The sequence below is a fragment of the Mobula hypostoma genome, chromosome 10 (assembly GCF_963921235.1).
Source record: "Mobula hypostoma chromosome 10, sMobHyp1.1, whole genome shotgun sequence".
In the NCBI taxonomy this organism is placed as follows: Eukaryota; Metazoa; Chordata; class Chondrichthyes; order Myliobatiformes; family Myliobatidae; genus Mobula; species Mobula hypostoma.
The window spans coordinates 9,987,294-10,010,724 of NC_086106.1; the positions used below are offsets into that span (position 1 = coordinate 9,987,294).

At 45.5% G+C, this 23,431-nt stretch overlaps 1 protein-coding gene across 4 annotated transcripts; it reads left to right on the forward strand.

The window, feature by feature from the left end:
- The first annotated feature begins 1,507 nt into the window (after window positions 1-1,507).
- LOC134352647 (zinc finger protein 420-like) lies at window positions 1,508-21,923 on the forward strand. 4 transcript variants are annotated; one of them, XR_010019430.1, is made up of 3 exons: window positions 3,328-3,367; window positions 12,522-20,665; window positions 21,142-21,923. XR_010019430.1 is itself a non-coding variant. In XM_063059980.1 (2 exons), exon 2 carries the CDS (start codon window positions 13,074-13,076, stop codon window positions 14,682-14,684), a length of 1,611 nt encoding a protein of 536 aa, XP_062916050.1. In that variant the 5' UTR covers window positions 1,508-1,851; window positions 12,522-13,073; the 3' UTR covers window positions 14,685-21,923. The 4 variants fall into 4 exon arrangements, 2 of the variants coding, with proteins under 2 accessions (XP_062916050.1, XP_062916049.1); XR_010019431.1 differs by having other exon boundaries at window positions 12,522-15,915; XM_063059980.1 differs by lacking the exon at window positions 3,328-3,367 and adding an exon at window positions 1,508-1,851 and having other exon boundaries at window positions 12,522-21,923.
- Window positions 21,924-23,431: the final 1,508 nt, after the last annotated feature.

Here is a 23,431-nt window from a genome sequence, read left to right on the forward strand (position 1 = left end):
GAGGGGAGAGAGGGGGAGGGGAGAGGGGGGAGGGGAGGGGGAGAGGGGGAGGGGAGGGGGAGAGGGGGAGGGGGGAGAGGAGCAAGATGGGGGAGAGAGAGGGGAGATGGGGAGGGGGAGGGGGGAGGGGCGAGGGGGGAGAGGGGGAGGGGGAGAGAGGGGAAAGAGGGGGATAGAGGGAGGGGGAGAGGTAGGGGGAGAGGGGAGAGGGGAGGGAGAGAGGGGAGATGGGGGAGAGGGGGGAGGGGGGAGAGAGGGGGATAGAGGGAGGGGGAGAGGTAGGGGGAGAGGGGGAGATTGGGGGATAGAGGGGAAAGAGGGGAGAGAGGGAGAGGGGGAGATAGAGGAGAGAGGGGAGAGAGAGGGGGGAGAGGGGAGATGGGGAGATGGGGGAGGGGGCGAGGGGGAGAGAAGGGGAGGGGAGAGAGGGGGAGAGGGAGGGGGAGAGGAGCAAGAGGGGGGAGAGAGAGGGGAGATGGGGAGGGGGAGGGGCGAGAGGGGGAGGGGGCGAGAGGGGGAGGGGGAGAGAGGGGGAGGGGAGAGGGGGGAGGGAGAGAGGGGAGATGGGGGAGAGGGGGAGGGGGAGAGGGGGATAGAGGGAGGGGGAGAGGTAGGGGGAGAGGGTGAGGGAGATTAGGGGATAGAGGAGAAAGAGGGGAGAGAGGGAGAGGGGGAGATAGAGGAGAGAGAGGGGGAGATAAGGGGGAGAGAGGGGGGAGAGGGGAGATGGGGAGATGGGGGAGGGGGGCGAGGGGGGCGAGGGGGCGAGGGGGGAGAGAGGGGGAGAGAGGGGGAGAGAGGGGGGAGGGGGAGAGAGGGGGAGGGGGAGGGGGAGAGAGGGGGAGGGGGAGGGGGAGGGGGAGGGGAGAGAGGTGGGAGAGGAGGGGAGAGGGGGAGAGAGAGAGATAAAGAGGGGGGAGAGAGAGGGGGGAGATAGAGGAGAGAGGGGGAGAGAGAGAGAGGGGGGAGATAAGGGTTAGAGAGGGGAGAGGGGAGAGGGGAGAGAGGGGAGAGAGAGGGGGGAGAGGGGGAGAGAGAGGGGGACAGAGGGGGAGAGAGAGGAGAGGGAGGGGGAGAGAGAGGAGAGGGAGGGGGAGATAGGGGAGAGAGGAGAGAGAGGGGAGAGGGGGAGAGAGAGGGGAGAGGGGGAGAGAGAGGAGAGGGAGGGGGAGAGGGAGGAGGGGGGGGAGAGGGAGGAGGGGGGGGGAGAGGGAGGAGAGAGAGATGTTCACTGATTGACAAAGGAATACGAGGTAAAGTTCACACAGACATAGTCACATTCGGAGAGACTCACACACACAGGACTTAAGGAGACAGCACACCAGTCATGGCAAGGAGAACCCGGACATGTGTTCGGTGTACGGGTGAGATTTTGACGAACCAACCTGGAGGTAAAACCTGAAATTTGCCTCCAGTTGGACCAAGGCCCTGAGAACACACCATCATTAGAGAGCAGGTGCTCAACAGCTTTCAGTGCGGGAGGGATTCACTGCACCCTGGTCTGACCTGGAATATCGCCGTAGAGTTACTGGCGCTGGAATGTCATTCATTGGCCCGCACTTTAGAAGAGATCCGCCGACTGGGACATCGAATCTGCACATACACCAGCGAGTTCACACCGGGAAGAGGCTTTTCACGTGCTCTGTGTGTGGGAAAGGACATACTCTGTCAGAGTCTGAAGATACTTCAGCAAGGTCACGCTGCAGAGAAGCTGTTCTCCTGTCCTGACAGGGGAAAGAATTCATTCAGCTGTCCAACGTGAGAGCGTACCCGAAAATTCACACTGGAGAGCGGCTGTTCACCTGTTCCTACTACGGGAGTCACTCAGCCGTCCCAACTGCAATCACATCAGTGAGTTCACATTCAGAGTAAATTTTATTATCAAAGTACATGTAAGTCACCATATACAACCCTGAGATTCATTTTCCTGCGGGCATACTCAGCAAATCTATAGAATAGTAACTATAACAGGATCAATGAAAGATCAACTAGAGCGCAGAAGACAACAAACTGTGCAAATGCAGATATAAATAAATTAGAACAAATAACGAGAACATGAGATAACGAGTCCTTAAAGTGAGATTATAGGTTGTGGTAGCATTCAACTGCTTTCCGTGTGGGAAGGGTTTCATTTGGTCAATGTAGCTATGAAAGCACTACGAAGTCCACAATGGAGCGAGGCCATTTATTTATCGCGAGTGTGGGAAGGGATATATGAACTCACCTGAGCTACTGAAATATCAGCGAGTTCACAGAGGGGAGTCCCTCTATACTTGTTCTGAGTGTGGGAAGGCATTCAGTTAACCCACCTTAACATGCTCCAGTGAGTTCACAATAAATAGAAGCCAGAGCGAGCAAAGAAATTTATGCAGTCACCCCACCTGCTGAAACACCAGCTACTTCACGTTGAGGAGGAAGTTCAAATAAGCTGTACGTTAAAGTTTTAATCATCACGGTGGCTGAATCCAGTTGCAAGTTCACTGGGGAAACGTCAACTGCTTATTCCTCTCCATCAATGATGTCTAACCCAGTGAGTTTCTCCAGCATTTTGCAGAAAAAGAGCATTTATTTTTAGTCAATGTTTCTAATTGTTGCTGATCTTTCATTTATAGACACATCCCTCTGGTCTGATTCCCTCTGCCATCTCTCTGTAGACTATTCCCCACTCAGCCCTAAAGCCCTGCCCAGTGCTTTCTGACCCTGCTCCATTGTGTGTGTTCCTCCACATTTCCAGCATCTGCAGAATGCTTTGTGTTTTTATCTGCATTTGTAAGCGGGTTGGACTTTGACTTTTGACATACGGAATGCCTGTTGACATATTGTTGAATATATTGTCTGTGGGCGCTTACTGCATTAAAGTAACTCCTGAGTCCCCCACATAAAAATACTGACTGGTTTCAAGGCATGTGGCACAGGGCAGGGGAACCGGTACTTCCAGTCACTTGAAATGGCACCCTACTTACTTACTGCCCGATACACCGCTGGTGTTCAGAACAGCAAGGAAGGCTGTCTCCTAGAGGATCACAACCTTGCTGTAGGGTTTGGAGGCGTGTGCCTCAATGGCCTGGAGAGCTATTTGGCGTTCTGGTTTGACTCTTGGTAGGATTACCCACGCCAAGCAGGTGAAAGGGTAGAGGCCAGACTAAGAGTGGTCCACCAGTGCTCCAGCTTTGGGATTTTAGCTCAGGGCTAACAATCCTGGTTGCTCAAGGGAAATGGCGCCTTGCTTACCCAGAAGTCTCCGGGGTGCCAGAATTCGCCTGCTGCGACCCACTGATCAAATGCGCAGGCGTAAAGTTCGCCGGGAGTTCCGGAACACCGCGCATGCGCGCTTAGTGGACAACAGGCTCTGGAGGATCGGCAGTCGGTAGGAGCGGGGCTCCGGGGGGGTGAGGGCGATCGGGACGCTGAGCTGATCGACTCTCATTTTTTCTTTTTTTTCCGCGTTGACCTAGACTCTGAAAATGGCCCCGAGGGTGTGTACGCGGCCAGGATACGGCGGAGCTGGTTGCAGAATTGGGGTGGCTCCCACAAAAGGACGGAGCCTGCGGCTGGGACTGGCTGTCAGGCCGGAAGTGGGGGGTGGGTAGCGGTGGCAGGAAGTGACGGAGAAGGCGGAAGTAGCGAACGGGAGGGTGACTGGGCTTGTATGCGGGAAGGCAAAAGGCAGATTCCTGGGAAAAGGGAAAATTCAGCGGCTTATCAACCATTGTAGTGGGTTATCGTCTAGTGATGAAAACAATCGACAGCACTAAATAAAAGGAAGGAAGAGTTTAACCTTTTGTTGAGTTTTAAATGTGGACCTGTTTCAGATGTTAAAAAATCCAATTAGATTAACTAGGGATTTGAGAGAAAGAAGCATTTGGAGATATTGTGGGGCATTCTTAGTATCTTGCGAAGAAAGTAAACGTTGTGAGAAAGCTTTGGGATTAAAGCTGTGGGAAGGAAGGAAAATGCCTTCAAGGAATTATATTCAGTAACAGTGGCTTTGGGGAATATTCTCCAGATGTCTCAAAGTCAGAATCAGGTTTAATATCGCTGGCATATGTCATGAAATTTGTTGTTATGTGACAGCAGAACATTGCAATACATAACAGAAACTGTAAATTGCAGTAAATATATATATATATTTAAAAAGTTATATAGGTAGAACAAAAAATAGTGAGGCAGTGTCTGTAGGTTCAGTGTTCATTCAGAAATCTTGTGGCAGAGGGGAAGAAGTTTTCCTGAATCGTTGAGTGTGTGTCTTTAGGCTCCCTGTACCTCCTCCCTGATGGCAGCAATGAGAAGAAGGTGTGTTCTGGGTGATGAGGGTCTTCAGTGATGGATGCTGCCTTTTTGAGGCATCGCTGCTTAAAGATGTCCGGGATACTACGGAGGCTGGTGCTCATGATGGAGCTGACTGAGTTTACAACTCTTGGCAGCTTTTTCCAATCCTGCTGCTGCCCATACGAGGTGGTGATGCAGTCAGTTAGAATACTCTCCATGGGTGCATCAGTAAAAATTTGCAAGTGTCTTTGGTGACATAACTAATCTCCTCAGACTCCTAATGAAATATAGCTGCTGTCATACCTTCTTTGTAGCTGCATTGTTCTGTTTGGCCCAGGATATATTCTGTGGACCAAATTAAAGCTGATTTGGCTGGGGTGAAAAGTTGCTAGATGTTTATAAGGGTTTTGTGGTGGAGTAAGAACAGGTAGCTTATCATTGTTGGTTGAATTTGATAGAAAAAAGTTGCTGGATAAGGTTAATTTAGGTTATATGGTTGAAGTCTGTGCTGTTTTCTCTGCTGTAACTGATGTGTTTTTAGTGCCAGAGTTTGCTCATGTAGGGGTTAAATGGGGCATGGTCGAGGTGGTGGAGAACATGATTATCAATAGGTTTCAACAGATGCATTTGATGTCAGAGAAATGTATACGATATACTTCCTGAAGTTCTCTTTCTTCGCAGACAGTCATGAAAACAGAGGAGTGCCCCAAAGAATGAATGACAGTTAAAACGTTAGAACCCCAAAGCCCCCCCCCCCAGCTTCCCCTTCCCACGCTCAAGCAGCAGCAAGGAAACGACCCCCCCTCCCCCACCAGCAAAAAAGCAGCAGCACCCTCCACCAAGCACTCAAGCATGCAGCAAGCATTAATAAAGACACAGGCTTGCAGTACCCCAAAATCTGCTCGTTCACCCGATAATTCGACATACCACCAGCTCTCTTGGTATCTTGCAAAGATAGTAAATGTGAGAAAGCTTTGGGGTCAAAGGATATAAGGGGAAAATGGTTGTCTCTGTTTCACAGCGAGACAGGAGACGTAACAAGCAACACGCTGATATACGATGTTAAAAATCTGTTGCGTTGCTTTTTCCGAGCTCTGTGCCCAACAGAGTCGGCACCAGCAGGGCGCAGCTGTCCGGACACACAACCCCTAGCGGCTAACCCGCTGCTCCCGATGTTCCGTGTTCTCCCGTGACGCTCCAGCCAGGGGCACCAGCCTAGAATCGGCATGTCCCCAGAGCCATGAAATCCCTGAAGGTGTGCTCACTATGGCAATTATGAGGAAACCGTTAGGCTAAAATGTAGCAGCTCTGGAGGGGAACATAGCTGTGCCTATGCAGGGTGTCCTATTGATCCCGACGAAACCAGACTTCCCTCGGGATCAATAAAGTATGTCTATGACTATGACTGTATATAAGAAAGCTGTGGAAGTACAGTGTGTTAGGCAGGAATGGGCATTTCATATGCAGAAAGCACAGAACACTGTGTCAATGGAAAGTTCATATCCAAAGTACAGAGATGTTAAAGGCATAGCGTAAAGTCCAGGATCTATAACAAAGGATTTGATGATTTTTTAAAATATATAAACCAAAGTTGCTCATTTTCATGGCAGATGTGGTAAATGGTCCAGCATGAGTAAAAGTAGAAGAGAAAAATTATATTAAAAGTCACACAGTAGCGTAGTGGTTAGCACACCTTACAGTACTGTGCCCCAGTTCAATTCCCGCCACTATCAGTAAGGAGTCTGTACATTCTCCACTTGACCGTGTGGGTTTCCTCCGGGTGTTCCCATTTCCTCCCACAGTCCAAAGACGTACCAACTGGTAGGTTAATTGGTCATTGTAAATTGTCCCGTGATTAGGCTGGGATTAAATCGGGGGCTGCTGGGTGGTGTGGCTTGAAGGGCTGGAAGATCCCATTCTGCACTGTATCACAATTAAAAAAATTAAAATTACAGGATAAAGGACTTTACTCTTGAAGTTATAAATTACGCTTTACAAGGTGGAGTCATTAATGTTCAGACTTGTTAGCTAATGATGAAGAAGTTAAGAAATGTATTGAAGAGATACCAGATAAACCTGATGTTATATGTGTACGTTGAAATCATCTGTAAGTTTATGATACAAGGTTATGTTGTTATGAGACGTGATTGGAGAATGGGTAATGGAGGAGGAATGGCTACCTTTGTCAAAAATGGGATAGCACACAGAGGTATGGAACTTGGGGCTGTTTATGAGTCGATTGTGGTTGAAATTTGGGGAAAGAACAGTAAAGTACAGATAATTTTTTTATAACCCTTGTGAAAGGTTAACACTTGATATATTGGAAAGTGTGGGTGGAAATGGGAAATGGAAGGTTATACGGTCTGGAGATTTTAATACTCGTGATACTATGTGGGTTTGTAGTGGGACGGTGGTGGATGACTTTCCGGGAGACAAAGTGGTGTGCTTGAATGATGGTAGGAGTAAATATTGAACAACACTGTTTCTGCTATAGATCTTACGCTCTGTATCTAAGGGTACAGCAAGTGTGTGTGACTAGGAAGTGTATAGTGATACAGCAGTGCGGAGTGATCATTTCCCCGTTATCTGTACAGTGGATCCGTATCTGAGGGAAGTTTCTTGTATCCCCAGATGGAATTAAAAAAATAGACAACTTGGGATCTGTTTGATGATTTATAAGTAAGTAGGTTTCCAGATCATTTGGTTTTGGAGGATGTAAAGATGAGTAATACTGTCTTAAGTCCTGTACTCAACTCAATAGCTGAGGCAAACATAGTCATAGTCATACTTTATTGATCCCGAGGGAAATTGGCTTTCGTTACAGTTGCACCATAAATAATTAAATAGTAATATGTAAATTATGCCAGGAAATAAGTCCAGGACCAGCCTATTGGCTCAGGGTGTCTGACCCTCCAAGGAAGTTTGATGGCCACAGGCAGGAATGACTTCCTGAGTCTCTGGCTGAATGTACTCCTGTGCCCAACCAGTCCATTATGTAGTGGATGGGAGACATTGACCAAGATGGCATGCAACTTAGACAGCATCCTCTTTTCAGACACCACCGTCAGAGAGTCCAGTTCCATCCCCACAACATCACTGGCCTTACGAATGAGTTTGTTGATTCTGTTGGTGTCTGCTACCCTCAGCCTGCTGCCCCAGCACACAACAGCAAACATGGTAGCACTGGCCACCACAGACTCGTAGAACATCCTCAGCATTGTCCGGCAGATGTTACAGGACCTCAGTCTCCTCAGGAAATAGAGACGGCTCTGACCCTTCTTGTAGACAGCCTCAGTGTTCTTTGACCAGTCCCGTTTATTGTCAATTCGTATCCCCAGGTATTTGTAATCCTCCACCATGTCCACACTGACCCCATGAGAAACACGAGGAATTCTGCAGATGCTGGAAATTCAAGCAACACACATCAAAGTTGCTGGTGAACACAGCAGGTCCTGACAAAGGGTCTCGGCCCGATACGTCGACTGTACCTCTTCCTAGAGATGCTGCCTGACCTGCTGCGTTCACCAGCAAATTTGATCAATAGCTGAGGAATCAGTTGCCTAGATCGTTGGGTTATAGTAAAAGGAGGGCTATTCCCTGGTGGATGGATGGTTTGCGATGGAGCGGAATAAACCTTGTAGGAAAGTTGAGCAGTGTTACTCCTATTCATCTTTCATACAATATAAAAGAGCTCAAGTTATAGTTAGAAAATTTGTGAGAAAGGCAAATAAAATGTATTGGAGAACATACTATGATGGTATTGGGTTACAGAAGTTTGGGGCATGATACAGAAAATAGGAGTTAGAAAACTTGGTGTATTCCTGGTTTTAGCAGGGAGAAGGTTGAAGTAACTGACTCTGAAAAAGCAGAATGATTAGCAAAAACAGATGTCCATGTACAGGTGTTCTGATGTGGAGGTTGGGATTGAACTCTGGTTGCTGGAGATGTGAGGCAGAAGCTCTAACCACTGGGACACCATGCTGCCCTTCAGACACCGTGAAGGGTCTCAGCCCAAAAACTCCATTTAGAACAGAGTTGAGGAAAAACTTTTTCACACAGAGGGTTGTGGTTCTGTGGAATGCTCTGCCTCAGAAGGCAGTGGAGGCCAATTCTCTGGATTCTTTCAAGAAAGAGTTAGATAGAGCTCTTAAAGATAGCGGAGTGAAGGGATATGGGGAGAAGGCAGGAACAGAGTACTGATTGTGGATGATCAGCCATGATCACAGTGAATGGTGGTGCTGGCTTGAAGGGCTGAATGGCCGACTCCTGCACCTATTGTCTATTAAAATGTCAACTGTTTACCCTTTTCCATGGATGCTGCCTGGCCTGCTGAGTTCCTCCAGCATCTTGTGTGTGTTACTCTCATTTGCAGCATCTGTAGATCTTTCCTTGTCAGTTACATAGTTCAGTCAGTTTTAGTAATGGAGAGAGGTCTTATACAAAACCAGCTTTTGCAAGCAATCCTCAGATTTCTGAGAAGAAAGAACGTTCCACTTCTTGCTTGGATATTGAATTTACATTGTGTGAACTTAAAAGGGGCTATTAATAGTGCTGGTCAGACAACACCAGGAAAAGGTGAAGTTTGTTATAATATGTTTACACAGTTGTCAGATTTGTAACTTGCATTGGTTTTGAAATTTTTTAATATAATATGGGTTGTAGGGTGACATCCTGCTTCCTGGAAATTAGCGGTTGTTAACCCTGTATAGAAACCTGGTAAGGAGCAATGGAATCCTTCCATTTATAGATCTGTTTCACTCATTTCACACATATGAAAGATAATGGAATGAATAGTTATAGCAAAGTTTTCTTATTTTGTGGAAACTAGTGGAAGATTAGCTGTATACCAGTCTGGATTTCGTAAAGGGAGAATGGACTTGGACTCAGTGTTAAGTCTGGAATCTGATATTCGTAAGGCCAAAGTTAATAAAGAATCAGTGGTAGCAGGTTTCTGTAATGTAGAGCAGGGGTCCCCAACCTTTTTTGCACCGCAAACCGGTTTAATATTGACAATATTCTTGCGGACCGGCTGACCGGGGTGGGGGGGGGGTGGTGTTCAAGTAGAGTTAAACTCACCTCAACATGTCTTTTACAGTTAGGGTTGCCAACTTTCTCACTCCCAAATAAGGGACAAAAGTAGCAGTCAAATCCCGGGACACTTTACCCCAGGAAAGACTACAATGACCATGAAGCCTTGCATGGGCACCTGTGTGCGCACATGTGCCGTACGTGCTGATTTTTTTCCCCACAAATGGGTTTTGGCTTAATCTTCCCGACTACTCTGTACATACATTATTTCTACTTTATATAGGCTGTGTATTTATTATATCATTCCTGCTTTTACTATATGTTAGTGTTATTTTCGGTTTTATGTGTTATTTGGTATGATTTGGTGGTTATTTTTTGGGTCTGGGAACGCTCAAAAATTTTTCCTATATAAACGAATGGTAATTGCTTCTTTGCTTTACGCCATTTCAGCACGGAAGGTTTCATAGGAACGCTCTACCTTAGCAGGGGGAAGTACGGGACAAGGGGTTGTATGGGACAAACCAATTTAGCCCAATATACGGCATGTCCCGGCAAATACAGGACAGTTGGCAACCCTGTGTTCAAGTTCAACAGTGCGTGACAGGGAATAGTCATAGTCATAGTCATACTTTATTGATCCCGGGGGAAATTGGTTTTCGTTACAGTTGCACCATAAATAATTAAATAGTAATAAAACCATAAATAGTTGAATAGTAATATGTAAATTATGTCAGGAAATAAGTCCAGGACCAGCCTACTGGCTGATGAGGAAAGGTGCAGCTGACTCATATCGTTTCCTCGCGGCCCGGCGGTTGGGGACCGCTGATGTAGAGAAAGCTTATGATATGTTATGGACATAAGGATTGCTGCTTAAGCTGGAAAAGATGGGAGTAGGTGGTAGATTGTAACATCAAATCAGTGAGCTGTTGGCCTGCCCCCCCCCCACCCCACTTGCTGTGAACAGGAGCGATACCTCTCCCACCCTCATTCATGAGAGAGAGAGAGAGCCTGTGAGATGTCGACGTGTTGGGATCGACAGTAGTTTTTGATGGACTCCAGATCACGGTCTCTGGGGGCTGTGCTATTGCTTACATGGTGGATGGGGGGTGGGGAAGGGGTTGATGCTTTGCTGCTGCTTGTGCATGGCAGGGGGGGGCTTTGGGGTTCTAATGTTTTCTGTCATTTGGAGGTTTTCGTCTGTTTTAATAGACAATAGGTGCAGGAGTAGGCCATTTGGCCCTTCGAGCCAGCACTGCCATTCACTGTGATCATGGCTGATCATCCACAATCAGTATCCAGTTCCTGCCTTATCCCCATAACCTTTGATTCCGCTATCTTTAAGAGCTCTATCCATCTCTTTCTTGAAAGCATTCACAGACTTGGCCTCCACAGCCTTCTGGGGCAGAGCATTCCATATATCCACCACTCTCTGGGTGAAAAAGTTTTTCCTCAACTCCATTCTAAATGGCCTACCCCTTATTCTTAAAGTGTGGCCTCTGGTTCTGGACTCACCCATCAACGGGAACATGCTTCCTGCCTCCAGCGTGTCCAATCCCTTAATAATCTTATATGTTTCAATAAGATCCCCTCTCAGCCTTCTAAGTTCCAGAGTAAACAAGCCCAGTCACTCCAATCTTTCGACATATGACAGTCCCGCCATCCCGGGAATTAACCTTGTGAACCTACGCTGCACTCCCTCAATAGCAAGAATGTCCTTCCTCAAATTTGGAGACCAAAACTGCACACAGTACTCCAGGGCCCTGTACAGCTGCAGAAGGACCTCCGTGCTCTTATACTCAATTCCCCTTGTTATGAAAGCCAGCATGCCATTAGCTTTTGTGGATGTCTGAAGAGTTAGGAATTTCAGATTGTATACCATATACATTCTCTGACATTAAATTGAACCATTGAAAATGTTCAATTGGATTCAAGAATTTTTGTGTGACAGGAAGATGGAGGTTGGGGTGAAAACAACGTTCTCTATAAGAGTATGAGATAGAGAATGGGACTCCGCAGGGGAGTGTGTGTAGCCCACTCCTTTTCAATGCTACGATTAATGATATTTTCTCAAATGTTGGCTCAGATATTTCCAAATCGTTACCTGCTGATGTTGCAGTGTGAAAGAGAGGCAGGAATATAAATTATGTGGTTAGGAAAATGCAGGCAGCTTTTAATGAAGTAGAGGAATGGGGACATCGGTGGGGATTTAAATTTTCCGTTGCAACGACTCAAGTTATTTGTTTTTCTCAAAGGCACATTACACCCACAATTGATCTCAACTCTTAAACAAGAGTCAGTGGTAAAGTTTCTAGGTATATGGATGGACACAAGGCTAACATGGAAGGTGCATGAGAATAAAATTCCAGAGAGGTGTAACAAAACCTTACTGCGTTCAGGTGCTAAGTTGGGCGGATTGGAGTGAAAGTTGGAGGTCACTTCAGCATATGTATATCGTTTTAATCAGATCTGTCTTTGATTTCGGATGTGTTGCTTATGGGCCAGCCTCACCAGTGATCGTGCAGCACCTAGATAAAATTCAAGCTCAAACATTGAGATTACGTTGTGATGGTATTAAATAATCCCCAATTCCGGTGTTACTGGTAGAAATGGGTGAAGTGCCTTTACATCTATGCAGGTTACAGTTAGTATTGGTTTACTGGGTTAACGGAAGAGGGCATAAAGTTAGTTATCTAATATTGGCAACGTTAGTAAAGTATTGGGAGCACTCTACTACGAAGTTATACTGACACATTTCCAGATTGGACGTGCTAGGTTGAAAAATTTGTTGTTCAGAATTAATATGCATGATATGAGCATTTGTATGGAGTGCTTTTCTCAAGAAACGGTGCAGCATATATTGCTTGGGTGCAGTTCCGATGAGGTGTAAAGGCAACATCTAACTGCTAAACTGAGATCCTTGAGACAGACAGAGTTAGGGTGTCACTGCCATCGTAATATATATGTCTGTATTTGACTGTCCAAGCTTGTGGATATTATTTGAGGGGATTGGAATTAAAGCGAGTGTACTTGCTGTCTCTTTGATGCACACTCCACCTCAGCAGGTCAGTTTGGATGCCTGATCCTTCAGTTAACAGATGAGTTGCTCATTTGGTTTGAAACTCGTAACAGTGTGATGACAAATCTGGCTCACCATAGAATCTAAAATTCTCTCAGCTGAAATTCTGATCTTCGCCCTTTAACGTCTTTTGTAAATCTATTCACAGGTTAGAAGTGGCAAAGAATTCGTGTAAAGGAACCTCAAACACAACACACCTCTGTTCTGCTGTGTCGGTCCAGATTTTTAAGGAGTGGCCAGATATTTCCTTTGTAACAACAAAATACCTGTTGTCGATCCTTGGAAATGAAGAAGCATCTCATCCCAGCTGGACACATGCTTTGTCTCTGAAATGTTGTAAGTCGGTGAGATCCACTGGAACCGGGTTTGTTCAGCATTTGTTCACTAGAGATGAGTTCTTCAACTGCATTGATTGTGCAAGGGATTCACTGTGTCTGACATCTGACTTGATAAATTGCCGGAGAGCTGATAGCAGGCAGGTATCATTGACCTGCTCTCAGGGTGGGGAGGGATTCGCTCACTCAGCCCTCCTGAAGATACATCAGCAAGTTCACTCCACAGTGAGACGGTTCACCATTTCCGTGTGTGGGGAGAGATCACTCAGTCAGCCCTCCTTCAGACACACCACTGAGTTCACGAGGCAGAGGGACCATTCAACTGTTCTGTGTGTGAGAAGTGATTCACTCATTCATACCTCGTGATGAAGCAACAGCCAGCTCACTCCGAGGAGAGGCCGTATGTCTGCTCTCAGTGTGGGAAGGGATTCACGCGATCATCCTACCTGCAGACACACCAGTCCGTTCACAGTGGGGAGAAACCTTTTGTCTGCTCCGTGTGTGGAAAGAGGTTCACTCGGTCATCTGATCTGCTGACACACCAACGAGTTCACACTGGTGAAAGGCCGTACATCTGCTCTGATTGTGGGAAGGGATTCATTCGGTCATCTGATCTGCAGACACACCAGCGAGTTCACACTGGGGAGAAGCCGTTCACCTGCTCAGACTGTGGGAAGGGATTTACTCAGTCATCTCAACTGAAGGTACATCAGCGGGTTCACACTGGGGAGAGGCCGTTCACCTGCTCAGACTGTGGGAAGGGATTTACTCGGTTATCACACCTGCAGACCCACCAGACAGTTCACACTGGGGAGAGACCGTTCATTTGCTCTGAATGTGGTAAAGGATTCACTCGGGCATCCCACTTACGGACACACCAGTCAGTTCACACTGGGGTGAGACCATTCACTTGCTCTGAATGTGGAAAAGGATTCACTCGATCGTCTGACCTACTAGCACACAAGTCAATTCATACCGGGGAGATGCCATTCACCTGCTTAGACTGTGGGAAGGGATTCACTCAGTCATCCCAGCTGAAGGTACACCAGCGAGTTCACACTGGGGAAAGGCCATACACCTGCTCTGAATGTGGGAAGGGATTCACTCGGTCATCCCACCTACAAGCGCACCAGTTAGTTCACACTGGGGAGAGACCATTTACCTGCTCTGAATGTGGGAAGGGATTCACTCGGTCATCTGACCTACTGGCACACAAGTCGGTTCACACTGGGGAGAAGCCGTTCTCCTGCTCAGACTGTGGGAAGTCATTTACTCAGTCATCTCAACTGAAGGTACATCAGCGAATTCACACTGGGGAGAGGCCGTTCAGCTGCTCCGAATGTGGGAGAGCATTCAGTCGGTTATCCCACCTGCAGACACACCAGGCAGTTCACACTGGGGCGAGACCGTTCACCTGCTCGGAATGTGGGAAGGCATTCACTCGTTCATCCCACCTTCAAACACACCAGTCCGTTCACACTGGCGTGAGACCGTTCACTTGCTCTGAATGTGGGAAGAGATTCACTCGGTCATCTGATCTACTGGCGCACCAGTCAGTTCACACTGGGGAGAAACCGTTTGCCTGCTCAGACTGTGGGAAGGGATTTACTCAGTCATCTCAGCTGAAGGTACATCAGCGAGTTCACACTGGGGAGAGGCCGTTCACCTGCTCTGAATGTGGGAAGGGATTCACTCGGTCGTCCCACTTGCAGACGCACCAATCGGTTCACACTCGGGAGAGACCATTCACCTGCCCCGAATGTACAAAGGGATTTTCTCAGTCGTCCCACCTGCAGACAGACCAGTCAGATCACACCGGGGAGAGACCATTCACCTGCTCAGACTGTGGGAAGGGATTCACTCAGTTATCTGACCTACTGGCACACCAGTCAGATCACACTGGGGAGAGCCTGTTCATCTGCTCTGAATGTGGGAAGGGATTCACTCAGTTATCCCATCTTGTCAAGCACTGTTGAGGTCACACTGCGGAGGAAGTTTAAATAAACTGCGTGTTGGATATTTGCCCCTCATGGTTGCTGTATCCAGAAGTTCAAAAGCGGCAGTTAATGTCAGACTGCAGTTATTGCTGTTGCTCGTCATACTCAGTGCTCCACCCTGGTCACTGGGAACGGGAGAAGTTTCTTCTGCTGATTTTCACCTTTAATGGGACTGGAGTTTAATATTCTGCACCTGTGACAAACAAATAAATAAATTCTATTTTAAACTCTGTCTCAGATATTTAGAGAACCTCCAACACACCATGTGTACAGTAGGGGGTCAACTCAGCCCAGCTGATCCCTGCCAGTGTTCGTGTTCCACGACAGCCCTTTTCAATCCATCCCTGCTGTCCACCTCTCCCTGTGGCAAAGGGTTCCAAATGGTCACCACTCTGCGGGTGAAGAGGTTTCCCTTGAATTTCCTGCATGACTTTCTGCAGACTGAAGGAGAAGATGAGTTCACTGCAATTATGTCTGATGTTCTTAGTCCCTCAAGATCTCTGGGCTGAGGAAGAATGACATTGGTTGTTAACCTCCTTATTCCCTTCTCTTTTCTAAGGATTTGGGACTCAGAGCAAAATTATAATTCTGAGATGAAATACAGTTAACGTATCTATCAGATGAGTAGATAATCGATTTCCTACCAATTGAAGTGGAACAATGAGATCAGGTCCGATGACCATACCTCGGTAGATAAAGGGAATATTTCAGACTGAAGCCTGAAAGGAAGTCCTGGATCCGACTTCCAATGCATTAAAATGCCAATTGGAGCTGCATGGGAAATGCAAACTCTTTGTGTCACTTTTGGTTCTTTAGCAAATCGCCTTTGTCGAATATCATCTGCTTCTGCACCCTTCTGCGGAGTGAGGCCTTGCTTCTTCTACTCTCCCTGGGTGCATGATGTAGAGATTTTGGGCGACGAGTGACCTGTAGCATTCATACTGGAAAAGTTTCATACATTAACAATTTCCAACACGGATGTCTAATCACCTATCCTTGGCATTCATTAGCATTGCTGTGGCTGAGTTCAATCAGTCTCCTCAGGGTCACACTGATCAGAAAGTCTCCAGGTCTGGCTGTAGAAATACTGTTAGCTTCTCGTTGGGTACTGGGACATACCAGAATTGTTAGACTGTAACAATGGACTGAGCCAAATCACGGATACTGCAGGCAGGATTGACCCATTGTGAGACATTCAGCGAATTTGATGGTGAGTACAAATGCTCGAGCCATGACCAGGTAGACGATGAGGATTTGTTCTCTTAACTAGCATGGAGTCTCACCGTAACAGTGTGATGTAAGAGTTTACCTTAGAGACTCTGAAATTATCTCATCTGAAATTATGCCCTTCGCCCTTCAATGCCTTTTATAAACTTTTTACAGGGTGAAAAAGGCAAATGATATGTGTAAAGCAGTCTCAAACACAAGAACACATCAGTCCTGCTGTAAAAGTCAGTTCACCATCGATCTTTGAATGCGGCGGTGGATTTGCTAGATAGCATCTAGATCGATACCACACCAGTCGCAGCAGGGAGAACCTGGACATGTGTTCAGTGTAAGGGTGAGATTTGGATGAAGCAACTTGGAAATAAACGTTGTAAATAGCCTTTGAGTTACTGAAGGGAATGAACAAATATTTCCTTTGTTACACTAGTATATCAGTTCTCAGTCTTTGGAAAAGAAAGCATGTGATCCCAGCTGGAAACTGGCAGGTTGCAATCAGCACAAGATTTATTAAGAGCTCGGGTGCTCTGGGAGCTTTTCATCAGGCTGCAATCATAATGATCTAATAGGCACTTGGCAGAGGCCAATAAAAAGAAGTGAGGTGTAAGCAGAGTGGCCATTGTGCAAGTGGGCAGTGTTAGAGTGGTTAGGTTTGGCCAAGCACAGGTGGAGGTTCTAAGTAAGTTTCTAGTAAGTTTTTTTTTGTGAGTGCATAGCTAGTGCACTGAAAATGTGTCCAAAGTTAGTGGCACGTTCCTTGTGTGAGATGTGGGAAAATTTGGGAGACCGCCTGTCTCCCTGATAACTACCTGCATAAAGTACATCGAGCTGCCGCTGGATGACTTTCTGCTCATAGGGAAAAATGAGGAGATGATAGATGGGAGCTACAGTCACTTTTGAGCTCCAGGAGGCAGGTACTTGAGTGACTTCAGGAGAGGGAAAGGGGATAGGCAGCTAGTGCAGAGTATCCCTTGGCTATTCCCCTGGATAATAAGTTCTGAGTTCCTCTCCGCATCTTCTGGCACTTTGGGTGGCAACCTTGCCCTTGCACTTTTGTGTTTTTCATGAGGCCGAGTTGCTAGCTCGGTGCTCAACACTGCACAGATGGAAAGCATGCAGGGAGATGGCCAGATATGAACCCAAGACCACTCACCTCACAGTCTGGTGTGGATGTCACTACACCACTGGCCAGCATCAATATTAAGTATACAGCTTTGAATATAGTTGGGTGGGAGGGGATGACCTACCTGGGAAAGCCATGGTGACCTTATCTCTGGCACTGTGGTTCAAAGGGAAGGAGGGAAAAGAATGCAGTAATGATAGCGGATTCCATAGAGAGTTTCTGAGGACGTGAAAGAGTCACGCGGTTGGTATGTTGCTTCCAGGTTGCCAGGTTAGGGATGTCTCAGATCAGGTCCATAGCGTCCTAAAGGGAGAAGGTGGACAGCTGGAAGTTGTGGTACGTATTGGTACTGATGACATAGGTAGCAAAAGGGAGTAGGACCTGCAGAGAGATTTAGAGTTAGGCTGAAAGCTGAAAAGGAGGACCTTCAGAGTAGTAATCACTAGATTGCTGCATGTGCCACGCGCCGGTGAGGGTAAGAATAAGTTGATTTGAAAGATGAATGCGTGGCTTAAGAATTAGTGCAGGGGCAGGGTTTCAGATTTCTGGATCATTGGGATCTCTTCTGGGGAAGGTATGATGTGTACAAAAAGGGTGGGTTACACCTACACCCAAGAGGACTAAAATCCTTCCAGATAGGGTTGCTAGAACTATTTGGGGGGGAGGGGGGAATATGGTTAAAGTAATATCGCAGAGGGATGGTAACTGGAGTGACAGGGCTGAGGAAGGGGCAGTTGGTATACAACTAGATGCAGTATGTAGTGAGACTTAAAAAAGACATGATAGGGCAAAATTGCAGACAGTGCAGTGCGCTTAAGTGTAACGAACAAAATCGAAAAGGGTGACGAATGCAGGACTGACGGTGTTCTGTTTGAATGCATACAGTATACAGAATAAGGTAGGCAATCTTGTGGTGCTTTTCGATGATTTTAAGTTCCCTGGCCCCCACCGCTTTATTTTCACCATGGATGTCCAGTCCCTATATACTTCCATCCCCCATCAGGAAGGTCTCAAAGCTCTACGCTTTTTGGATTCCAGACCTAATCAGTTCCCCTCTACCACCACTCTGCTCCGTCTAGCGGAATTAGTCCTTACTCTTAATAATTTCTCCTTTGGCTCCTCCCACTTCCTCCAAACTAAAGGTGTAGCTATGGGCACCCGTATGGGTCCTAGCTATGCCTGCCTTTTTGTTGGGTTTGTGGAACAATCTATGTTCCGTGCCTATTCTGGTATCTGTCCCCCACTTTTCCTTCGCTACATCGACGACTGCATTGGCGCTGCTTCCTGCACGCATGCAGAACGCGTTGACTTATTAACTTTGCCTCCAACTTTCACCCTGCCCTCAAGTTTACCTGGTCCATTTCCGACACCTCCCTACCCTTTCTAGATATTTCTGTCTCTGTCTCTGGAGACAGCTTATCCACTGATGTCTACTATAAGCCTACTGACTCTCACAGCTATCTGGACTATTCCTCTTCTCACCCTGTCTCTTGCAAAAACGCCATCCCCTTCTCGCAATTCCTCCGTCTCCGCCGCATCTGCTCTCAGGATGAGGCTTTTCATTCTAGGACGAGGGAGATGTCTTCCTTTTTTTAAAGAAAGGGGCTTCCCTTCCTCCACTATCAACTCTGCTCTTAAACGCATCTCCCCCATTTCACACACATCTGCTCTTACTCCATCCTCCCGCCACCCCACTAGGAATAGGGTTCCCCTGGTCCTCACCTACCACCCCACCAGCCTCCGGGTCCAACATATTATTCTCCGTAACTTCCGCCACCTCCAACGGGATCCCACCACTAAGCACATCTTTCCCTCCCCCCCTCTCTCTGCATTCTGCAGGGATCGCTCCCTACGCAACTCCCTTGTCCATTCGTCCCCCCCATCCCTCCCCACTGATCTCCCTCCTGGCACTTATCCGTGTAAGCGGAACAAGTGCTACATATGCCCTTACACTCCCTCCCTTACCACCATTCAGGGCCCCAAACAGTCCTTCCAGGTGAGGCGACACTTCACCTGTGAGTCGACTGGGGTGATATACTGCGTCCAGTGCTCCCGATGTGGCCTTTTATATATTGGCGAGACCCGACGCAGACTGGGAGACCGCTTTGCTGAACATCTACGCTCTGTCCGCCAGAGAAAGCAGGATATCCCAGTGGCCACACGTTTTAATTCCACATCCCATTCCCATTCTGATAATGTCTATCCACGGCCTCCTCTACTGTAAAGATGAAGCCACACTCAGGTTGGAGGAACAACACCTTATATTCCGTCTGGGTAGCCTCAAACCTGATGGCATGAACATCGACTTCTCTAACTTCCACTAAGGCCCCACCTCCCCCTCGTACCCCATCTGTTACTTATTTTTATGCACACATTCTTTCTCTCACTCTCCTTTTTCTCCCTCTGTCCCTCTGAATATACCTCTTGCCCATCCTCTGGGTCCCCCCCCCGTCTTTCTTCCCGGACCTCCTGTCCCATGATCCTCTCGTATTCCCTTTTGCCAATCACCTGTCCAGCCCTTGGCTCCATCCCTCCCCCTCCTGTCTTCTCCTATCATTTTGGATCTCCCCCCCCCCAACTTTCAAATCCCTTACTCACTCTTCCTTCAGTTAGTCCTGACGAAGGGTCTCGGCCTGAAACGTCGACTGCACCTCTTCCTACAGATGCTGCCTGGCCTGCTGCGTTCACCAGCAACTTTGATGTGTGTTGCTTGAATTTCCAGCATCTGCAGAATTCCTGTTGTTTGATCTTGTGGTGCAGTTAGAGCTTGACAGGCATGATGTCTTGGGCATCATTGACTCATGGCTGAAAGAAGATTATAGTTGGAAAAGATTCACATTGTATCGAAAGAATAGGCAGGTAGGCGGAGGTGATGAGTGAGCTCCACTGTTCCCTCTAAGCTGGGAGATTGTGCAGCCACACAGTAACGGAAATGCTCTTACACACATCGCCTTTGTTGCCACACGGATGGAATTTTCTTTTATGTAATGTCAATATTATTTTGAAATCTATGTTAATATAATTGTGAAATAGTGTGTAATTGTGTGTTAACGAATATAATCCATAAATATTCTAAATAAATGTACCACAACATTTACTTTGAAACATTTTAGAGCTTTAGCATATTTATATTGTCAATGTTTCAACTTACAGCGCTGTTACAAATTGTAACAATAAGCACAGAATGGAAGCCAGTAGCTCCTTGTTAATATACCGTCAGCCACTGAACACCAACGCCATCTAGTCAAAACATTTTATTTTTGCCATTGCATTTGTCAGTTGTTTTGACTGCTTGGCATCGTTTACTTGTGTTGTGGTTTGTGTTTGATGTGAAATTTTTTTGTAATCAAACTTTAAAAAAAATCAGCGTAATGAGAGATTTTTTACTTAAAATTGTTAGAAAAATGTAAAAACTTTTTTTATAAAATTGTTTGCATGACTAGTTATATTAAAATTATAATTTTTTCGGCTTACCTTGTTAAAATTTTCAAATAATAATTATTATATTTGTATTCTCTAATAATAATTATTATTTTTGAGTATCCTAAGGATGTCATAAAGAAAAGCTGAAGAGTTAAATGCTTTGAAGAACGAAGCTTGTACAAAATTTAAGGTAGAATTGCTTTTTTGCAGCTTGTAGATACAGAACTACCATCTTCACATCAAAAAAGAAAATTGACAATATTTTCACATAAGAAGATACTTGAGATGTATGCACTATTTGTGCAGCAGTGAAAGTAGAGGGTGAGCTCAGTGGTGGAAAGAAATTGGAAGAAGGGAAGCTAGATTACTTGAAACGTCTTAACCAGAGAATTCATATAGGTGCCATTATCAAATTACACAACCAGAAGAAATGTGGAATTTTGCACACGTTAACTGAAACTCCAAAAAAGTGTGAAGCAAGAGTGAAACAAGATGTTTGAAAGAAATCTAACTCTGATCTGGTCTAAGTGGTAGTTGATAACATCATCTTAGCAATTAAAATTTAATGTTTTATTCGGGAAATTCATGCTAATTTGGCTAAATCTGTTTATATCCAAAGAGTTGGCACAATGAGAATGTGTTGAGTGCATCAACTTTGTGTTTCAGAAACAGATAATGGAAGAATTGTGGAAATCTGCTTTCCATACACTAATTGCTGACTGAAGTACAGACATTTCTGAACTGAAAATGACAAATTTTTATTTTGTTTCTGCCGGAAAATGAAACTTCCTATGAGACTGTTGTGGGTATTTTGAAACTAACTGTATGTAACAGTATCACTATGGTTGAAGCAATCTTGATATTCTTATGTTTACATCAGATGGGGCAAATGTTACGCTTGGCAAGAATAATGATGTGACAATTCTTTGAAGCGAATGGCAGGGTTTTGACCCTGCTGCTATTGCAAACGCAACCAATTCTGAATGTTGTGAGACTGACAAAAGAATACTCAATTACTATTACAAACTATGACGAAAGTGTTGCATCGAAAATATTGCAGCAATACTTTGATTTCAAATTTGTCATTTCTGAGAAAGTTAAGACTGTTTCAATTAAGAAATTCACTGACATGTTGAACTGCGTGCTTAAAAATGAAGAATCTGAAGAACTGTCAATCCTTGTCGGAACATTTCAAGCTTCTAGTGCTAACTGTGAACTTGGATTCAGTCTTATCAATTCACTCAGTTGTAAATCCAGAAACAAACTAGAAGAGGAACATTTGGATGATCTAATGAGGATTGATATGTGTCTTTCATCTGTGAAGTTAACCGGACAGTGTTTATAGACTATGGATTTGTAGTAAAGATGGATGAGAAATAAGTTTACAAAACATGAAAGATTTTCTTTGTTGTACTGTATTTCATTATACCCTTCAATTAATAAATAAAATAAAATGTATGTGTTTTAAAAAATTTTCATTCTAAATATGCATGCATATTACAAAAAGAGTGACATTTAAAGTGCCGCGGTTACTTTATACTTTATTGTCGCCAAACAATTGGTACTAGAACGTACAATCATCACAGCGATATTTGATTCTGTGCTTCACACTCCCTGGATTACAAATATTAAATATTAAAGATACTAAAAATAGATAAAATCAGTAAATATTAAAAATTTAAATTATAAACCATAAATAGAAAAATGGGAAGTAAGGTAGTGCAAAAAAACCGAGAGGCAGGTCCGGATATTTGGAGGGTACGGCCCAGATCCGGGTCAGGATCCGTTCAGCAGTCTTATCACAGTTGGAAAGAAGCCGTTCCCAAATCTGGCCGTACGAGTTTTCAGGCTATGTAAAAATTTCCTGCTCAGAGTAATGTTTGGTCCACACAGCTGTAAAAAAAAAATTACAAGGATGTTGGGTGGCTCAGTTGGTTAAAAAATGAAATCAAACCTGTAGAAAGAGGTGATGTAAGATTGGAAGATATAGAATCCTTGTGGGTAGAGTTAGGAAACTGCAAGGGTAAAAAGACCCTGATGGGAGTTATACATGCGTCCAAACAGCAGCCAGGATATGGGCTATAAATTTCAATGAGAGATAAAAAAGTCATGTGAAAAGGCCAGTGATTGTCATGGGGGATTTCAAATTTAGGTAGATTGGGAAAATACCAAGAGGAGGAATTTGCAGGATGTCTATGAGATGGATTTTTAAAGCAGTTAGTGGTTGAGCCTACTGGGGGAACGGCAATTCTGGATTTGGTGTTATGACAAAGGTTTGATTAGGGAACTTAAGGTAAAGGAACCCTTAGGAGGCAATGATCGTAATATAGAATTCAACCTGCAGTTAGAGAAAGAGAAACTAAAATCAGAGGTATTAGTATGATAGTGGAGTAAAGGGAATTATAGAGGGACGTGAGATGAGCTGATTACAGTTAAATGGAAGAAGACACTTGCCGGAGTTTGTGGGAGCAATTCGGAAGACAGGATAGATACAGTACATCCCAAATACGAAAAAGTATTCTTAAGTGAGAATGAGTAACCATGGCTGACAAAGAAAGTCAAAGACAGTGTAAATGCAAAAGGGGAGGCATATAATATAGCAAAAATTAGGGGGAAGACAGGGGATTGGGAAGCTTTTAAAGCCAAAAGAATGCAACTAAAAAGCCATAAAGAGAGAAAAGATGAAATACAAAGGTAAGCTAGCCAATCAAAATATACAAAAAGTTATTCTCAGGTATATGAAGAGTAAAAGATGAGATTAGATATTGGACCACTGGAAAATGATGCTAGAGATGTAGTAATGGGGGGTGGGGGGGGGGGGAATGGCAGACAAACTTAATCAGTATTTTGCTTCGGTCTTCACTGGAAGACACTAGCAGAATGACGGAAATGTGTGTGATTGTCATTGCTATTATTAAGGTGAATGTACTTGGGAAGCTAAATGATCTTGATGTAA

Coding starts and splice junctions, on each gene's coding strand:
- LOC134352647 (XM_063059980.1), top strand. CDS start 13,074: ATGAAGCAACAGCCAGCTCACTCCGAGGAGAGGCCGTATGTCTGCTCT.